Source organism: Elephas maximus, chromosome 7 (genome assembly GCF_024166365.1).
Source record: "Elephas maximus indicus isolate mEleMax1 chromosome 7, mEleMax1 primary haplotype, whole genome shotgun sequence".
Taxonomy (NCBI): domain Eukaryota; kingdom Metazoa; phylum Chordata; class Mammalia; order Proboscidea; family Elephantidae; genus Elephas; species Elephas maximus.
Window position 1 is genome coordinate 82,228,062 of NC_064825.1, and position 20,194 is coordinate 82,248,255.

The following is a 20,194-nucleotide window of genomic DNA, read 5'->3' on the forward strand; positions in this document are numbered from 1 at the left end:
ACCAGTTGCCCTTGAGTCAATTCTATCTGACTCATGGTGACCCCATATGAGTCAGAGTAGAACTATGCTCCATAGGGTTTTCAATGGCTGATTTTTCAGAAGTAGACTGCCTGGCCTGTCTTCAGAGGAACCTCTGGGTGGACTTGAATTGCCAGCCTTTTGGTTAGCAGCTGAGCACATTAACCATCTGCACCCATGCAGGGACTTCTTGAGGCTGACTGAAACCAAAAATCAAACCCATTGATCCTTGTGGGTGTTTGACTGAGGCTTTCTTTCCGACGTAGTTAAGTGAAAGCGCACTAACAGGGAGAGCTTAGGAAAATGAGCCTTAAAAATCTGCCTGAAAACAAACATTTGTAGAGTTGTTTTTTCCTTGGGCTTTCTAAAGCCCAGCTCTAAGAAGACACAGGAATCCTCTGTATAACAGGCTGTCAAAGCATTAATCACAGAACTGTTTAGGAAATTTGCTTTAGGTAGTAGATAAAAAAAAAAAAAAAAAGTAGATAAGAACGTGTTAAATCACACACAAACACACACACACACACAGATACAATTCACAACCTCTTGGAGCTTCCATACTTAGGAAGAGAAAGACACTAATACACAGTTAGCTAAATAATTAATGTAATTGAATTATATTCTTAGCAAACTTGATTGTCTTTAATTCATTCAATACATTTTAATTGAGCACCCTGTTAGGCACAAAGAATAAAATGGTGAACATAACCGACATGCCTGCACTCCTGAGGCTGATATTCTTGGGTGGGGGGTGACACAATATGTAATAAATAAAATGATTACAGAGTGCTTAAGAAGTGCTATAAGCAGATAAACAGGAATCAGGATACTGAGGTAAAGATTAACAGGAGTTGAGGGGGAGCATATTGGTTAGGAAAAGCATCTCTGAGACCTGAAGAATGAGCAAACAATGAGAATGGACAAGGAATATTCTAGGCAAAGGAAACAACAAGGGCAGAGACAAGCTGGGTGTGGTCCAGCAACTCCCTGTAGGTCAGAGTGCTTAGAACACAAACCAAAAAACACCAGTTGCCATGGAGTCGATTCCAACTCCTGGTGACTCCATGTGTGTCAGAGTTAAGACAGGGCTACAGCCATAGAGCCATTTTTTCTTAAGCTCAAGATAGCCCCTCACCCTGCCCATGCCCAGCAGTTGTTTCTTTTTCTCCTCAGAACCTTCTTGAAGAGAAACAACCTAAACCAACTAAAACTGGTCCTGCCCCCCATCTTGGCACTCCAGATAACCTTTAGCTCATTAACTGCCTCATGCCTGGTAAATTCTCCACCCCTGGGTAGAGAGCTAACGTGCTAATGAACAAAAATGGCTAACTTCCTCCTGTTTCAGGAATCCAACAAACCCAGGCCTTAGAAAATGCTTACTCATTGCAGGCGCGCACGCCATCTTGTATTTTGTAACTGATCTTGCCCATGTAAACCAGCCTCAACAAGCTGCCTTTGAGCAGTCTTGGAAGGCACTTTTCCCTGACTGTCTCCTTGCTTGGCCCACCAAAAAGTTGTCTTTCATGAGCCCCAACTTGGTCTCTGTCTTTTTGGCCCTGATGGAGTCGCACTGAGCAGAACCTGAGTTCCCAGCAACAAGAGTAGAACTGCATTTCATAGGGTTTTCAATGGCTGATTTTTCAAAAGTAGATTGTCAGGCTTTTCTCCTGAGGAGCCTCTGGGCAGACTCAAACATCCAACCTTTTGGGGAGCAGCCAAGGGTTTTAGATTAGGATACAAGAGGAAAGGAAGGGAAGGTACAGGGAGATACAATCAGGGGCCAGATTATGCAGGCCCCCAAAGGCCAGGTAAGGGGTTAGGATTATAATAAGTACAAATAGACAATGTCTTCCAATTACAGGTTTAAAAGTCTAAATTGCTTATTGTGTTATACTGGTGATAACATGCATTTATATTCACCAAAATAATGAGTGGTACTCCTCCCCATACACATAAAATAGCCCACTGAAACTAAATCCTTCCTATAAGTAAAGTTTTTCACTAAGGTGTGGTAAAATACTATAATAAGGAAAGTTGCCAGTACCTTTTTAACATAAATCCAGTGCTATATATATCATTTACATTCCTCTGGAACTTTATGCACTATATGGCCAAAGAAAAGGAATGGCCTTAATTTATAGCAAGATAATCAGGTGAGTTTTGAGTTAAAATAGTAATGAAACTATTTTCCATGCAAAACAATACCACGATAAACCCATTTCCTTTGTTCTAAAAGACTGTCAAAATTTTGAAGTGACACATAAGATTAAAAGGAAGAATTTTGGAAAAATGGAACCCTCAAATAAAAACTTATTTGGAAGAAGGATTTGTGATGACTCAAAGGGTGAATCCTTACACCTCAATTCACACGTCAGTGTTGGTGGCACACCCATAACTGCAGAGTTTACACCTACACTGAGATCGATGCTTCACAGAGAAAAGGTCTTTCTTTTTCTTTTCTCTTAAAAACCCTGAGGGTTTCAACAGGATAACTAGAAAATACCTGTCCCATCTTCTGCACCTCCCTGGAGTTGAAAAGGATTACCCTGCAGTGGCATAAAATATACCCACTTGCTTCTTTAATCAATGTTCACTGGAGGGTGGAGCGAAGGTTAGCGGATGGGTTGAAGGGAAGTTAGAGGAATCTGTTACCGAGGAGAAATATCAGCGTTCAGGGTAATCAATCATCCATGCGGTTAATGGACTTGGATAGCTGGCCGGGACTGCCAAATCATTTCTCCTTCCAGCAAAATGAATTAGGGCTAAATTAATTCAGTCATAGGAGGCAACACACAAAGTGATTTGGTGACAATTAAAAAGAAAGATATCAATTAGTGAACAGTAAACAGAATAAATTAAATACCAAAGTGCTAAGGTGGCTAAGGAAGGGAGACATACTGGGGACAAGAACTGTGGCTTTTTACAATGACCTACTACTCTATTAATATTCATCCTAACCGACAGGCCAAAAAAATACTATAACTGAGTCTTTCTGTAGATGGTAATGGCACGAGATGTTGCACAAAGTGGAGAGGTTCTGTAGGCTTTTTAAGATATTCTGACATTTAAACTCCATACTGCAAAAGATAATTATCACCTTATTTAAATGAACTTTTATGGTTTGGAGCCCTGATGGCACAGTGGCTAAGTGTCTGGCTGCTAACCAAAAGGTTGGCAGTTGAAACCCACCAGCCACTCCTTGGAACCCTATAGGGGCAGTTCTACTCTGTCCTATACAGTCACTATGAGTCAGAATCGACTCGATGGCAAGGGGTATGTTATGGTTAAATGGTTAACAATGTATTAACTGAATTCCCTTACTATTTTCATTTTTAAAATATGCTATTTTCTATTCTCAAAAGCCTATTTTACATCTTACTCAGACTCAAGTATTTACTATTTCTTGCTCTAAATAAAATAATAATTCTGTATGCAGTTATTAACCGATGAGTCTGTTACAAAGACCTATTCTTTTGCAATCAAAGGCCCTCTCTTTTTCTCTCTACTCCTAACTGAAAAACAACATAAATATTATAGTATTATGAACAGATTTTGTCACCATTTTCTACTTTAAAAAGAATAAAGAAATTCTGTTATTGCGGGAAACTTAGGAAAGTTAATCTTTGAGATTCTTTAATAGTCAATATAAATGTAATCTAATACAAAGAAAAATTCTACTGGAGCTAATTCTTATATGTTACCTTAATATACTCTGATAATGCTTTAGCCAATTTCATGGCTTTGTGGGATGCTGTATGCTACCTTTTTATTAATATGAACAATTTCCTTTCATATTTTATACACATCACCAAGCGTACATACACATACTACATGAAGCCACTTCTGGTCAATTTCAACCTCTAATGAACTTTGTTCCTTTTAAGCACTACTTCAAAACCACAAGGAAATCTTTCGGGTAATTCAAGTCTGAAGATCAGATTTTCAAACTGACTCAAGTGCTGATAAGACTGTTTTACACCAGGGCAGAATTTCAATTGTATCTAACCTGACCACTGCACCCACTATGCTAACAAACCCATGAACATTTCCTTCTTAAATAAAACAGGCATGGCACACAGCTCTTTGTATTTCTGATACATATAAAAACATCCCAAAGCCTTTAAAAAAAAAAAAAAATACTTTGACTCCTGTCTTCCCATGCCCCTCTTCCATTTTGGAAATAATTTAAACTATGCAACTCAATGAATGATGAATACAGTGTGCTTTTTTAAAACACTGTTTTGGAGGAGGGAGAAACCTGTGAGTTCTGTGAAAAATGCCATCTTGAATGATCTATATTACCGGTAAATGTTACGTACAATTTCATATATTTATTGATCACAAATTAGAAGGAAATTATTTGCATGTTATCTTCGCAATTTTTCTGTTTTAAAGTTCAAAATGAGATTTTAACCTTCTCCTTTTAAGCCTTCTATTAGACAAAAAGAGGCTCAAGCATAGCAACAATTGTGAGGACGGCACAGGACTAGGCAGTGTTTCGTTCTGTTGTGCAAAGGGTCCCTATGAGTTGGAATCGACTCAGATGGCACCTAACAACAACAACACTAGACAAAATGATTGAGCACTTTGATTACTAAGTCTTTGGAAATAAAAACAACTCTGCCTATCCTGAAGCAAAATTATTTTTCAAGAAGCAAAATAAAACAAGATCAATTTAAAATGTCTACTGAGTTCAGGTCCAAGGGCTTCTTCCAAGGTGGGAAAGAGTAGAAAGTCAGCTAAATCACATTTCGGTAAAGAAACTCATTCCAATTAATTCATTAAAAGCATCTATTTGGAACCTGCCTAATTGTGGCTAATTCCATAATTTGGTGTTTTGGGGAAATGAGTTCCTTAGCATATTTCTACTTTAAATTAAACTTCTATTTAAACTAGAAATTCAACAGCCAACACCCAGAAACTTGTATATGATGTTAAATATACTTTTATAGCATATGATACACTTTACTAGTACATATTTTTACTTTCATATTCACTTCTCATTATCTAATCTAAAATCAAAAGATAATCTATAATTTATAATGTCTAGTAGTGTGATTTTGATGCATCTAAAACTGTTTTTTATATTAGCAAATAGATGAGACAAACAATTCACTCACTTTCACTTAAAGTTTTGTAACACACACATTTTTATTTCCTATAAAATATTACACTTACAGTTATTTCGAAAGGGAGTAAAAAAATGTGACAAATTGTTACACAAATATGCAATGTAGCTAAATGTAATTTTATAATCCTGAACACATATGCATGATAACTGTTACAGTTTCTTTCAGGATTGTTCTCAAAATTTGGGTGTACAGGAGAATTATCAGGGGTAGATTTTTTAACATATGACTTCCTGGACCTTTAAAGAGAAAATATCAGTACTTGTAGGATAAAACCCTAGGAAATGGCATTGTAGTAATCTTCCACTAACACTTCTGTGGCTGGTAGTCAAATTGCCATACTCTGAGAAACTATGCTCTAGTTCCACTGTATTTAGAACATGAATTAAAGCAGGAAAAGATGAAAATTTTTACCCATTATTCTAGTGAAGCTAACATAGTTTCTTGTTTTTAGGAATACTTTTTCATTTTGAGATGTTTTCTTCCCCTGGGTGTATGTAGTCTGGCAGCTTACTGAAAGGTTGGAGGTTCCAGTCCATCCAGAGGCGCCTCTGAAGAAAGGCGTAGAAACTTACTTCTGAAAAACCTGCCGCTGAAAATCCTACAGAATGAAATTCTACTCTGACACACTTGTAGTTGCCATGAGTTAGAATCAACTCGATGGCAACTAGTTGGTAATGGTGGTGCCTTCCCCTAGTTAGGCAAATCAGGTGAACTAGTAATCAAAGAACAATAGAACAGGTCATCATCATTATTATTAACAAAATTCATAGATTCTGCAAATGTTTACTGAGCACTGACCACAGGCTAGGCATTGTCCTGAGTGCTTTTTATGAATTAAAGTGCAAGGTAGGTAATAAACGAATTGCCATGCAGAGAAATTAATACCCAATATCACACAGTTAGTAAGTGGCAGACTTGGAATTTGAAACCAGACAGTCCCGTTTCAGAATTCTAATTAATCTGAAATTATCTTTTTTTTTTTTTTAGAGCAACATATACAAGTCTAACAAATATGCAAGGGCTGTTTAAAATTCTGGCAAAAGCCAAACTGCAATAATCACATGCTTTAGGTCAGTGCTCCTCAAACTCGTCTTTAAAAGTACCCCTAGAGACAGAGAAAGGGGCCCTAGTGCTGCAATGGTTAAGCACTCGGCTGCTAACAAAAGGTTGGCGGTTTGAACACACCAGTAGATCAGCAGGGGAAATGACCTGGCCATCCACTTCCATAAAGATTAAAAAAAAAAAAGAAAAACAAACCTGTTGCCATCTGACTTACAACAACCCTATGCCAAAAAACCTGCCACTGCTCAGTTGATTCTAACTTATAGCAACCCTGTAGGAGAGAGTAGAGCTGCCCCATAGGGTTTCCAAAGAGCAGCTGGTGGATCTGAACTGCTGACTTTTGATTAACAGCCGTAGCTCTTAACCACTGGGCCACCAGGGCTCCTAGCAACCCTACGGGACAGGACAGGACAGGACACTGCCCCATAGGGTTTCCAAGGCTGTAATCTTTGCAGAAGCAGAATGCCACATCTTTCTCCTGTGGAGCAGCTGGAGGGTTGGAACCATCAACATTTCAGTTAGCAGCGGAACACTTAACCACTGCACCACTAGGGCTCCCTAGAAAGCCCTATGGTGCAGTTCTACTCTGTCACGTGGGGTCATTATGAGTTGACATCAACACGATAGCACCTAACAAGAAAGACAGAAGAACTTGATCTTCTACCCTGCAAGTGGGCAGTTCTGGAGTTTTAGCCATAACACTAGCCCCTGACATGCAATCCAGTTATTAACAAAACTTTGTATATTTCAAATAAAAACTGCTGTTTCTCCAAAATCTTATGTGGCTTTGCATGTCCCTCTGTGGTAGCTCTGCTTCCTGACCCACCCACTAGGTGGGTGGGGAGTATATGCATACCCAAACCTTAGAAGTAATAACCCCTGTTCTCCAGGTTAAACACACACACACACACACACGAATACATGAAAAAAGGACAAAGTGAAGTGCTATTTGAGAAAACTTTTGAAATTAGTGACTGAACATAGTAAAAGCAAAATTTCAAGCCTCAGACATGCCACATAAAATCAAACTTTTCTTGAAAAAGAAAAACCTGGAAAGGGAGCTGTGAAGGCAATTAAGTTACCCCCAATGTGTACTGAATGCCCACAGATGAGGAAATATATTTGATTTGTTCTAATTGTTACTACCACCTAAAACAGAAGCTTTTGTCATAGTTATGGTACGAGAAACTAGAACTTCTGTCCACATGTAACTCTGTTTCCAAAGAGGTGCTGATTGTCAGCCCATGATGTGTGCCCAGCAGTGAAAACTCAGTTGCTTTCTCTCAGCCTCTGAGACAAGAAAGGAGGTAAACAGAACCTCGACCTCCTCTTTTTCCCTCACCAAAGGACACTTAAAAAACAACCACCTACCATCCTCATTTTTATTCTAGATGAGAGGATAACTCCTCCTTCCCTGGGATTCCAGTTCTTTACAAACAGTCAGAGTGGTCCTCTTTAACTGATTCAAGAATACGGAAAACCAAAAAGTTACTTACAAAGACTGCAAAGAACTCAGTCCTCGAATGGCTTCACTGGGTACTGTTTTCAACTGATTGTTTTGGAGTGTTCTGGAAGGAAATTTTTGGTTAGTGAATAACAAACAATTGTTACCCTTTTCTTAGGAAAATGTAATGCCATTCTTTCAAAAAAAAAAAAAAAACCTTTCAATAGCCAAAAAGAGGAGGGGAGGGGATAGAAAGTGCACAAGTCAACAGAATTGCAAAAAAGCAAGACGCATTTGTTATAAAGCCAGAAATGAAACCCAAGCAATTATACCGAGCCATCTCCTAATGGAAGTAACTCACATTTCCAATGGTTTAACTTCTTCTGGGAATTAAGGCACCCCTAGCTAACATTCACTGACCTAGGTACTGTTATACGCATTACTTTCGAGTCTATTCTGACTCATAACAAACCTATAGGACAGAGGAGAACTGCCCCATAAGGGTTTCCAAGGCTGTAATCTTTACAGAAGCAGACTGCCACATCTTTCTCCTGTGGAGCAGCTGGTGGGTTCTAACTGCCAACCTTTCGGTTAGCAGCTGAGTGCTTAACCACTGGTATTGTTAAATAGTGTTAATTGGGAGGTATAACAAGTTAATTGTGAGACGTAACAAACAAACCACTGGAATCCCTAATGCCTTTTCAATTTGAATGAAGCAAAGTCCAGAAACATGGACAAGAGGAAAAGCCAATTTTCCTATTCCTCAGTGCATCTGGGGTCAGGGCAGAAACAGAGCTCTAATCATCATATAGTTAGAGCCTGAAGAACAGTACTACAAACAGTCCTTTTAACTTTTGTCTAACTTCATTGCTAGGCACATTAATAAAATGATTGCTTCACATGAATTGTTACAATCGTAGAACAGAAGAGGTAAAGGGCAGAGAGGTCGATTGACTTGCTTAGGATCACTCAACAAGGTAATGGTAGAAGTTGGGCTGGCAGCCAGTTCACTGTTTCCCAACCAGCCACACTTGATGCTCCTGACCACAGCTAAGAACTCATTGCCATGGAGTCGATTCTGACTCATAGCGACCCTATAGGACAGAGTAGAACTGCCTCATACAGTTTCCAAGCAGCACGGAATGGATTCAAACTGCTGACTTTTCGTTAGCAGCTACAGTTCTTAACCACTATGCCACCAGGGTTCCGTAGGCTATGTAAATCATGTTGCTGTCATTAGGTGTCCTCGAGTCGGTTCTGACTCATAGTGACCCTATGTACAACAGAAGGAAACACTGCCCAGTCCTTCACTATCCTCACAATCGCTTCTATGTTTGAGCTCACTGTTGTAGACACTATGTCAATGCATCTCGTTGAGGGTCTTCCTCTTTTTCATTGACCCCCCACTTTACCAAGAATGATGTCTCCTCCAGGGGCTGGTCCCTCCTGATAATATGTCCGAAGTAAGTAAGACAAAATCTTGCCATCCTCACTTCTAGGAGCATTCTGACTGTACAGTCGGGCCTCCATATCCGTGGGTTCCACATATGTAGATTCAACCAGCCATGCATCGAAAAAATTCAGGGGAAAAAAAAGCTCCAAAAAGCAAAACTTGAATTTGCTGCACACTGAGCACTATGCTGAATTCTCAGGAACAAAGTGATGTGTAGGCACCCCCTGCTGTAGCCTCCCGCCACATCACAGACCCTCAGTGTCTCTCCAGCGTTCGTTGTTTGAGCACTGTTCACTTTGTGTCTTGTTCATTTGAACTTGTGTGTACCCTTTGTTTCTGTAGAAAATAAAAAAAGGCTCCTAAAAAGCAATTAAGTGATCAAACCAATCCCGCAAAGGCTAAGAAGGAGCGTAAAGTGCTAACTCTGGATGAGAAAATAAAAATCTTAGATCTTTTGAAAATTGGCATGTTGCTGGCTGAAGTGGGCTGTGAGGTCGGTAAGAAAGGATCAAGCATTTGCACAATAAAGCAGAAAGCAGCAGAAATTCGTGAAGCATTAGTGCTGCCCTACAAGGGCAAAAACGATCTCTCTGATTCGTGATAAAATGCTTGCAAAGACTGAGACAGCATTAAGTGTGGGGCTAGAGGACATGTCACAGAAGCATACCCGTTGATGGCAAAATTATGCATGAAAAAGTGCTTAGCCTCTATAAGCAGGACTGTGAAGGGATTGAGGAGAGCTACAGGAAGAAGTAAGAGCTGCCTGGCTAGCAAGTTAAAGCGCTACAGCCTCAAGAATGTAAAGATCAAGGGAGAACTGGCATTGCCTGACGCCAGGGCAGCATCAGGGTTCCCAGAGGAGCTCAAGAAACTCATAGAAGAGAAAGGATACCTCCCAGAGCAAGTTTCATTTGTGATTAAACAACTATTTACATATCATTTACATTGTATTACGTATTATAAGTAATCTAGAGATGATTTAAAGTATAGAGGAGGATGTACACAGGTTATACGCAAATAAATGCCATTTTATATAAGGGACCTGAGCATCCGTGAATTTTGGTACCTGAAGGAGGTCCTGCAAGCAATCCCCTGCCGATACCGCGGGACAGCTGTACTTCTTCCAAGACAGATTTGTTTGTTCTTCCGGCCGTCCATGGTATATTCAATATTTTTCGCCAACACCATAATTCAAATGCATCAATTCTTCTTCAGTCTTTCTTATTCACTGTCCAACTTTCACAAGCATATGAAGTGATGGAAAAAACCATGGTTTGGGTCAGGTATGCATCTTTGCTTCTTAATACTTTAAAAAGATCTTTTTCAGCAGATTTGCCCAATGCAATAATACATCATTTCATTTCCCGACTGCTGCTTCCAAGGGCATTGGTTGTGGATCCAAGTAAAATGAAATCCTTGACAACTTCAATCTTTTCTCTGTTTGTCATGATGTTGCTTGTTGGTCCAGCTGTGAGAATTTTTGTTTCCTTTATGTTGAGGTGTAATCCATACCAAAGGCTGAAGTCTTGGATCTTCATTAGTAAGTACTTCAAGTCCTCTTCACTTTCAGCAAGCAAGGTTGTGTCATCTGCATATCCAGGCTGTTAATGAGTCTTCTCCAACCCTGATGCTGGATTCTTCTTCATATGGTGCAGTTTCTTGGATTATTTGCTCAGCATACAGATTGAATAAGTATGGTGAGAAGGATACAACGCTGTCACACACCTTTCCTGATTTTAAACCACGAAGAATCCCCTTGTTCTGTTCAAATAACTTCCTCTTGGTCTACGTACAGGTTCCATATTAGCAAAATTAAGTGTCTGGAACACAATATTATCCATAATTTGTTATGATCCACACAGTCAAATGTCTTTGTATAGTCAATAAAACACAAAGTTTTATTGTGTTTCAGCCACAATCCACCTGACATCAGCAATGATATCTATCCTTTGTTGCACATCCTTTTCTGCTTGAATTTCTGACAGTTCCCTGTAGACGTAGCGCTGCAATCGTTTTTGAACTATCTTCAGCAACATTTTACTTGCGTGTGATATTAATGATATTGTTTGATACTTTTTGTATTTTGTAGTATCACCTTTATTTGGATCACCTTTTTTTTGGAATAGGCACGCATATGGATCTTGTCCAGTCTACTGGTCAGGTAGCTGCCTTCCAAATTTCTTGGCATAGACGAGTGAGCGCTTCCAGCATTGCATTTGTTTGTGGAAACATCTCAATTGGTATTCTGCCATTTCCTAGAGCCTTCGGTGCAGCTTGGTAAAAATCACACGTACCTCAATCCCCTTTAATTCTAAAATGATTTTAATATTTAGAGTTCCTGACTTTTTCCCTTTAGGGTCAGCTAATTCTAAGTTGTTATAACTATAGTAAATAGAAACAAAACCCTTCCAGTTAGCTTAAGTATGGTTTTGATTCAATGCGTTAGACATACAAAAAGCCTAACTCTCAACTGTAATGCACGGGAGGTCAGAATGTCTGTTATTTAGGGTTTTAACTTTTGTTATCTAGACGCAAGGTTGCTGAAATCAACCTCTAGCCTCCCACACTACCCATTGGCCACTCCTTAAATCTTTTAATCCTGAACTAAAAGAGACTGTGCTTAACCTAGCTCTAAGCATGTTGACTATGCAGAAAGAAAATACACAGCCAGCTGTGAAACTCTAAAATTGCATTACTTACAGAACTTTGAGTTCTTTCAACCCAGACAAGGCTTTTGGGTGGATAAAAGAAAGGTCGTTGCCGGCCAATCGTCTAGAAAAAAAGGCAGCGAGAGAAAAAAATAATAATTCAGACTTTTATAATTCAGAACTCATAAGAACCTAATCTGTGATTAAAGCTCTATGTTAAACATTTCTCAAGTCTATCTGACATTAAACATGGACTTAAATCTTTACTAAAATGATCCCAGGAGTTTTACAAAGGGAGAAATTTCTCTAGATTTTTCTTTTCTTTTTTTTTTCCACTCCCAATACAATCACTTAAACAGGCAGATTTTTTATTCTGGTGAGGTCAAGCAAGCCAAAACACATTAAACCAAATTAAGTTTGCTATTCATGGTCACTCTCGGCAGCTTGTGGTGGTTTCCAAGGGCCTCATAAATGCAGACTACTGGTCAGCAGGCAGGAGTGTTTATACAGATCCCAGTAAACCAGCCTGTTAAAGGACAGTTGCCTTCTGGAGGCAGACAGCATGTTATCTCTGCATAACCAAGGGCAGCGTATTCCGTGTAAATGGGAGGCAAAAAGTGAAAGTCATTGTAAGCATAACTTTCTAAAACAAAGGTTTGTACATTTTTTAAAAATAAAAGTTGTCCCAAAGAAATTTTAAACTGACAAATTTAGATGGGAGTAAAAGGAGAGGAAGGTGGTGGAAACTGGTAATGTGCTCGACAGATAACCGAAAGGTTGGAGGTTCCAGGCCATCCAGAGGTGCCCTGAAAGGAAGGCCTGGTGATCTACTTCCAAAAAAATCAGCCATTGAAAACTCTATGGAGTACAGTTCTACTCTGACACACATGGATCACCATAAGTCAGAAATGATTCAACAGCAACTTTTTGTTTTTTTTCTTTTTTAAGGGTAAAAATTCTTCGGATCCTTCTGCAAGAAATCTGAGCACAACAATTCATTCTGAGCTTCACTTTTCCTCCCATTTTCCTGTGCACACAGGAGTGGGAGGAAAAGTTGAACAGAGGGCACTAGGTAGAAGCAGCAGGAAATAGGACAATTCATATAACTTGTAAACAGGTGAACTGAAGGAACGTTGTCAGATACTTAAAAAGGATAACTGTGTGTCCCTGTGATTAAACACAGGACTTGCCTGGTTTCCTGGTCTGTCGCTGAACTCGAAAGCAGCTGGATTCTGTATCTACAGATTTTTTTTTAAACACTCTTTTCTCCTACTGTCTCGGGGCTGCATAGTTATCAAGTCATATTATTTCCTTCTTTAAGAGGTTTATTTCCACCTGTCCTTTCTATTCAGCCTGTCAACACTCTGAGTCTTATTCATTAATTCATTCATTCTCTAAAAAGTTTTATTCATTCACGGAACAAAATGAGTGCCTATCAAGTGCCCAGTCCCTTGCTATGTGGTGCAAAGTTAACACCTGTGGCTACTAATCAAAAGGTAGGAAGTTAGAGTCCACCCAGAGGCACCTCGGAAGAAAGGTTTGGTGATCTACTTCTGAAAACTCAGCCATTGAAAACCCTGCAGAGCTTAGTTCTACTCTGACACATGGGGTCTCCATGAGTTGAAGGTAACTCAATGGGAACTAGAAAAACCAAGTGCCAGGCATTGCACTAGATACTCAGGAGCCTTGGAGCACACTGACACAGCTTGCTCTTCATCTCCTTCCAATCTGTTCCACCTACTCACTCTGATTTTAGGAGCACAGGAAACTTGAAGTCACTGAGGTCTGAAAGTACTTTTAGAGGCACTGTTTTCTCTTGAAGTTTTGACCCAGTTAAAATGCAAATACTCCTGGGAAGCTTAATACCTGATCCTTACCTAGCATTAACATAGAAGCCTGAATGAGTAGGACTCCTGTGTACAGAAGGTGTGTGTAGGGAGGAAGGGGAGGAGGACAAGGTGGGTGGAGTGGAATAACCAGAGGTCATAGAAACCAAAGGGGTGAGTTTGTAAAATTATTTCCTCAATACCAAGGATAACAACACTGGATTCTCAGGCAATACCACAATTTAATACAGGGTTTATGACCCTAAATTAAATTCTTCCTAAAAACTCCTCTTAGCATGCACTTTGTTTCTCTGCACCGTAGCACCTAAACTTTATACTGCGTGACTTTGGAGGCTTCCCATAAACTGGGCTCATAGTATCTCACTTTGTGCCATCTGCCTCAGACTTCACCATATGTAAAACAAGGAATTGAAGATGCTGGTTTTATGGTCTCTTCAGTGTCTCCATTTTAAAATATCTCTCCAAAGCAAATCCTCTTGATTCTAGACTACTCAGCTTCACAATCACATCTTTTAAATGCCTCACCTAGCAGCCTCATTTTCACACCTTAAAAACTCTGCTCCAATGTTCCCTTCAAAACTTCAGTTCTTATTAACATGCTCCATGTCTGAACTCTTAGAGCTCATAACTACACTTTATCACAGGCTACCTTCTACACGTTGTTTCTTGCACCTTAGTCTTGCAGGCCAAATACAAACTCTCCAAAGACAGTCCATGATGCTCACACTTCTGTGGTGGTTGTTGGTTGTTATGAGATGATTCTGACTCATGGCAATCGCACAGTGCAGCGTAGAACTGTGTTCATATGGTTTTCAAGGCTGTGGACTTTCAGAAGCAGATCGCCAAGCCTGGATTTCAAGGTGCCTCTGGATGGTTTCGAACTGGCAAGCTTTTGGCTAGTAGTCTAGCACTTAACCAACTCCACCAGCCCCACACTTATGTTGTTGTTAGGTGCTGTCAAGTCGATTCCAACTCATAGCAACCCCATGTACAACAGAATGAAACAATGCCCGGTCCTGAGCCATCCTCGCAATGGTTGCTGTGCTTGAGCCCACTATTGCAGCCACTGTGTCAATCCATCTTGATGAGGGTCTACCTCTTTTTTGCTGACAGTGTGTTTTACCAAGCACGATATCCTTCTCCAGGGACTGGTCCCTCCTGATAACATGTCCAAAGTCTTGCCGTTCTCACTTCTAATGAGCATTCTGGCTATAACTCTTCCAAGACAAACTTGTTCATTCTTCTGACAGTCCATGATATAGTCAATATTTTTCACCAACACCATAATTCAAATGCATCAATTGTTCGGTATTCCTTATTCACTGTTCAGCAGGCATACAAAGATAATTGAAAACACCATGGCTTGAGTCAGGAGCACCTTAGCCTTCAAAGTGACATCTTTGCTTTTTAACACTTTAAAGAGGTCTTTTTCAGCAAATCTGCCCAGTGCAATAGGTCATTTCATTTCCTGACTGCTGCTTCCATGGGCATTGATTATGGATACAAGTAAAATGAAATCCTTGACAACATCAATCTTACCTCCATTTATCATGATGTTGCTTATAGGTCCAGTTGTGAGGATGTTTACTTTATGTTGAGGTGTAGTCCACACTGAAGGCAGTAGTCTTTGATCTTCATCAATAAGTGCTTCAAGTCCTCTTCACTTTCAGCAAGCAAGATTGTGTCATCTGCATAATGCAGGTTGTTAATGAGTCTTCTTCCAATCCTGATGCCACGTTCTTCTTCAAATAGTCTAGTTTATCAGATTATTTGCTCAGCATACAGACCAAATAAGTACGGTGAAAGGATACAATCCTGATGCACACTTTTCCTTTCCTGATTTTAAACTACACAGTAGCATCCCCTTGGTCTGTTTGAAGAACTGCCTCCTGGTCTATGTTCAGGCTCTGCATAAGGACAATTAAGTGTTCTGGAATTCTTAATTCTTCACAATGTTATCCATAATCTGTTATGATCCACACAGTCGAATGTCTTCGCATCGTCAATAAAACACACGTATAAACATCTTTCTGATATGCTCTGCTTTCAGCCAAGATCCATCTGACATTGGCAACATCTCTGGTTCCACGTCCTCTTCTGAATCCAGCTTGAATTTCTGGCAGTTCCCTGTCGATGTACTGCGGCAACCATTTTTTAATTATCTTCAGCAAAATTTTACTTGTGTGTGATATTAATGATATTATTCGATAATTTCCACATTCTGTTGGATCATCTGTCTTCAGAATGGACACCAATATGGACCTCTTCCAGTTGGATGGCCAGGTAGCTGCCTTCCAAATTTCTTGGCACAGACGGGTGAGCACCTCCAGTGTTTTATCCTTTTGTTGAAACATCTCAATTGGTATTCTGTCAATTCCTAATGCCTAGTTTTTCATCATTCCCTTCAGAGCAGCTTGGACTTCTTCCTTCAATAACACTGATTCTTAATCATATGCTATCTCCTGAAATGACTGAACACTAACCAATTCTTTTTGGTACAGTGACTTTGTGTATTCCTTCCATCTTCTTCTGATGTTTCCTGCATCGTTCAATATTTTGCCCATAGAATCCTTCAATATTGCAACTCGAGGCTTGAATTTTTTCTTCCGATCTTTCAGCTTGAGAAATGACGAATATTTCTCAAGAACACTTCTGTTACCACCCACCAAAATGATACCTCCTTAGCCAAAAACTGCTCTCTCAGAATCTCCTCCTTCAAAATGCTCACCATTTCAATGCCAAAGCACCCAATCATCAATCTTAGCATAAGTTTACTGCAAGCCCTTCCAAGGAGCTTTTTACACCCCAGGCTGACTAATTAAATTCAATTGATAATGTTCATAGCTGTAATGCAATGTATTTAAAAGGTCACATTTTAAAATATTAAATTGTACCATAAGGACCTAAGGGGGCAGTAGCCATCTTTTCCCAGGGCCTTATCTAGTTGTGAGACTGTCAATCTGCTCTCACAGTTGTCTAAAAGACTTGTGTTAAAAAGCCAGAGTCCACACGCACACAAAAAGAAACATAGTATAAACCAACTTTGGTGATGTTACAGGATTCTAATTCTAATTCTTTTGGCTTTAGTATTTGTTTGAAATATCCCTCTATCCACAGGCTTTCCTTGAGGCATCCAGCCCGTGTGCTGAGGCTCATGAAAAACAGCATTTTGTTAAGTAACAAAGGAAGTGGCAAAACACAGAATACCTGATAATCTTTACTTGTCAACAGATTAGAGTCTTTAACCACATCAGCCAAAATATTTGCTTCCTTTTCTCAAATCTTACTCCCTTTATAAACCACGAGAAAACTAAAGTAACCTAGCTTCAAAAAGCATCCTCTTTTCTCCACTACTTATCGTTAATATAAACGATAAAACGAAGCTCTCTGCATATGGCTTATCCTTAAATACAAGCCAACTATCTGGAAAAATAAACACTACCAGTATGTGGTGGATGGTGATAATGCCGAGCAAAAGGGCATACTACTTTGATTACTTTGTTTCATACTAGAGTAAACATATCATGTGGAACCTTCAGGAACATATCTACCTAAGTTTACCAAGCTGCTGTGTTAATGAATAATAAACATAGCAGCTTGGTAAGGACTTTGCAGCTGCAGCTGCACCCTCCAGAGCCTCTTCACATTTTGCTTATTTTATGAGCCAGTGTTCCTTGTAGCAGACCCTGGGGATGCTTCACGTCTAAAAGCTCAGATCCAGTAAAAAGCAAAGTTAATAAATAGTAGGGTTAGGGACAAAGTCCCAAAAGCTTTAGAGAAAAAAAAAACCTACTATGTAATGAGCCTACAGTAGTTACAAGCACTGTGACATGAGGTTTACACACATTCTTTCATCTCAATCATGGCATCACAATAGTCCTGCTTCTCTGGTCCCTGAGAGGTTGGGTGACTTGGCATCAGTCACACAGCTGGTAAGTGGGGAAGCCAACATTCCATCGCTGGTCTGGCCAGCTCCAATGCTTATCTACTCCTCCCTCCACAGTAATGCCTCTGGCGTGTCACTTAATTCCCAGAAAGAAGAGGTGGTAGACAGCTTTTTTGCAAGCTGGAGCAGACTGGATGTGGCCAGCTTAATAGCCTTGTTGTAAAGAATCGACAGCTTTCATCCAGCATATAAGAGCTAACGAGCATGGACTATGGCATTAGGAATTCCAAACTGCAATTAAAGAGAAATATCCAACAGACCAAGAGTACCATCCTTCCCAAAGCCAAGATGAACAGTGGGATGGCAGGAAGGATGGGAACCCTGAGCATCCAAGGGTGGGACATGCCCCAAGCCCACTGGGATTCTGCTTAGGAGATGGAACATTCTGTTGCGCTTGTTTAGCAATTTCCAAAGAAAAAGAGGTGGTTGATTCTGAGGAAGAAGATCTCACCAGTGGCCCTCTATCAACAAAGACCAACTACTCCTCATTCTATGCCTGGTTTTATACTTCTGTGCTATATTCAATGGTTTTCTTAGGTTCTTGCTTCATGAGGATCTGTTGGCTGGCTCCACAAAACCTTTTTAATTTGCTAAGTATTGATATTTACATTTTTTCTTTTGTCCCATAGATATTTTATTATTATTTATTATTTTAATGGCTATGAAGAAAACAAAAAAATCGTTAGGGTGAAAAATGATACCCTTTTCTGCTTTGCTAAAGGTAGTCCCAGGTCTCGTTCGATTCATCCCTTTATGCCCTGTATGGTCTCTGTTCCCAAAGACCATAGATAACCTTTCTCTGCAAGGTTTCAATGCATCTACTCTTCCTGCTATCACCTGAGTTTAGGCACTCATTATTTTTTTTTTCCAGATTATTGCCAAGAACTTCCACAAGACTCCCTGCCTCAAAACACTTAATTATAACGCTGTTGGGTAAATCTCATAAAGCACAACTCTGATCAGTTTTTCCAAAGGCTCTCTTTTCTACCTGCTGAATTAGCTAGACCTTCAGTCAAGGCTACTTAGTACAACCTTATCTTCCCCTCCCCACCTTATCACCCAGTGTTCCTTGTACCCTACATTTCAGCACTGTTACTATACCCAAACACACCCAAACACTGCCACGCTTTTCCACCTGACTCTGCTCATGCCATTCTTTCACCTGAAATACCCCCACTCTTATCTCTGCCAGTTGAAACCTTATTCATAATCACTGAACAAGTGATACTACAACCAGTACGAAAATCATATGCTATTACCTTCCTTTGATTCCAGATAGCTTAGACGAAGCTCTCTCACTGGGCACATCTTATTTTGCCTCTACACCCATTGCTTTTGAGTCATAGCGACCCTATAAGACAGAGTAGAACTGCCCCATAAGGTTTCTAAGGAGCACTTGGCGGATTCGAACTGCCGACCTTTTGGTTAGCAATGACCTCTTAACCACTGCGCCACCAGGGCTCCATTTGCTTTTAGTTACTATGTATGTGCCTCATCTCCCTCAACTATATTAGATGTTCCTTATGGGTGGGATCTGGAAACAGTAGTGGTTCAGTGGTAGAATTCTCACCTTCCATGATGGAGGCCCAGGTTTGATTCCCATGCAGCGCTCCTCATGCACAGCTACCAGCCACTACTCATCTGTCAGTGGAGGCTGGCTTTTTGCTATGACGCTGAACAGGTTTCAGCAAAGCTTCTAGACTACGAAGGACTAGGAAAAAAAGCCTGGCAATCTCCCTTTGAAAATCAGCCAGTGAAAACCCTATGGATCACAATGGTCCAACACACAACCAATCATGAAGATGTGCAGGACTGGGCAGTGTTTCATCCTGTTGTGCATGGGGTCCACGGAAGCTAACAACAATATGGTCAGGTTTTAGGTCATATTCATCTTGTATTCCCTAACTCACATAGGAACTTGCATGCAGCAGGTGCTTGGTATTTGGTGTAGCACTGCAACTAAGCCTTGACATAAGACTCTGGATTCGAAAAGAACACTGCTACTTACAAGAGCAGGAGAGCTTACTGATTATCTTCACTTTTCTATATGTTTTCTCCTTTCTACCCACCCTTCCTCCTTCACTCTCCTAAGCAGGAAAGAACCACTTGGCTAAATTTTAATGTATCTAGTGCTATGGCAATAATTTTCTTTCTCAACATACTGTGGGGGTATAATATCTTACGGAAGTGGAGAGGCTTTACACAAGGGAACACGGACCACTGGTCAACAGTATTATCTGAACACACTCCACATTGTGCTCATGATCACACAGAATTAAAACAAGTCTAGTAGGACTTCAAATGGGGACACAGCCTACCTTAAGGCAACTCCTCTTTATCCTGCTTGTTGCAATTGCCCCAGGAGCAAAGGCAGAGAGGAAAGAGAGAGAAAAAGGGTGGAGGAGAGGAAAATGGCAATCCATTAGACTTCCGCTCTCCCATTGGATTTGGAACCCTTCCAGGAAACAGGATACAAGTGGCTCAGTGTGTAATGTCTTTATGAATCTGTTTTGTGTGCATTTATTATTCATAAGGACCACAGATTCACATCAGGGGGTTCCTTCCAGGGGATGCTTTCGGGAGGCTAGAGTTTACAACTATATCCTCCACTCTTAATGTTTATGCTAGATGAAATTTTCTATCT

General features: G+C 40.1%; 1 protein-coding gene across 1 annotated transcript in view; it reads right to left on the reverse strand.

Moving 5' to 3' along the window:
* Positions 1-20,194, reverse strand: part of LGR4 (leucine rich repeat containing G protein-coupled receptor 4) — a 115,245-nt gene that overhangs the window by 21,715 nt on the left and 73,336 nt on the right. The window contains exons 3-4 of the mRNA XM_049890757.1: positions 11,810-11,881; positions 7,709-7,780 (exon numbers count right to left, since the gene is read on the reverse strand). Coding sequence (XP_049746714.1) covers positions 7,709-7,780; positions 11,810-11,881 — 144 coding nt within the window. The remainder of the gene's footprint in view (positions 1-7,708; positions 7,781-11,809; positions 11,882-20,194) is intronic.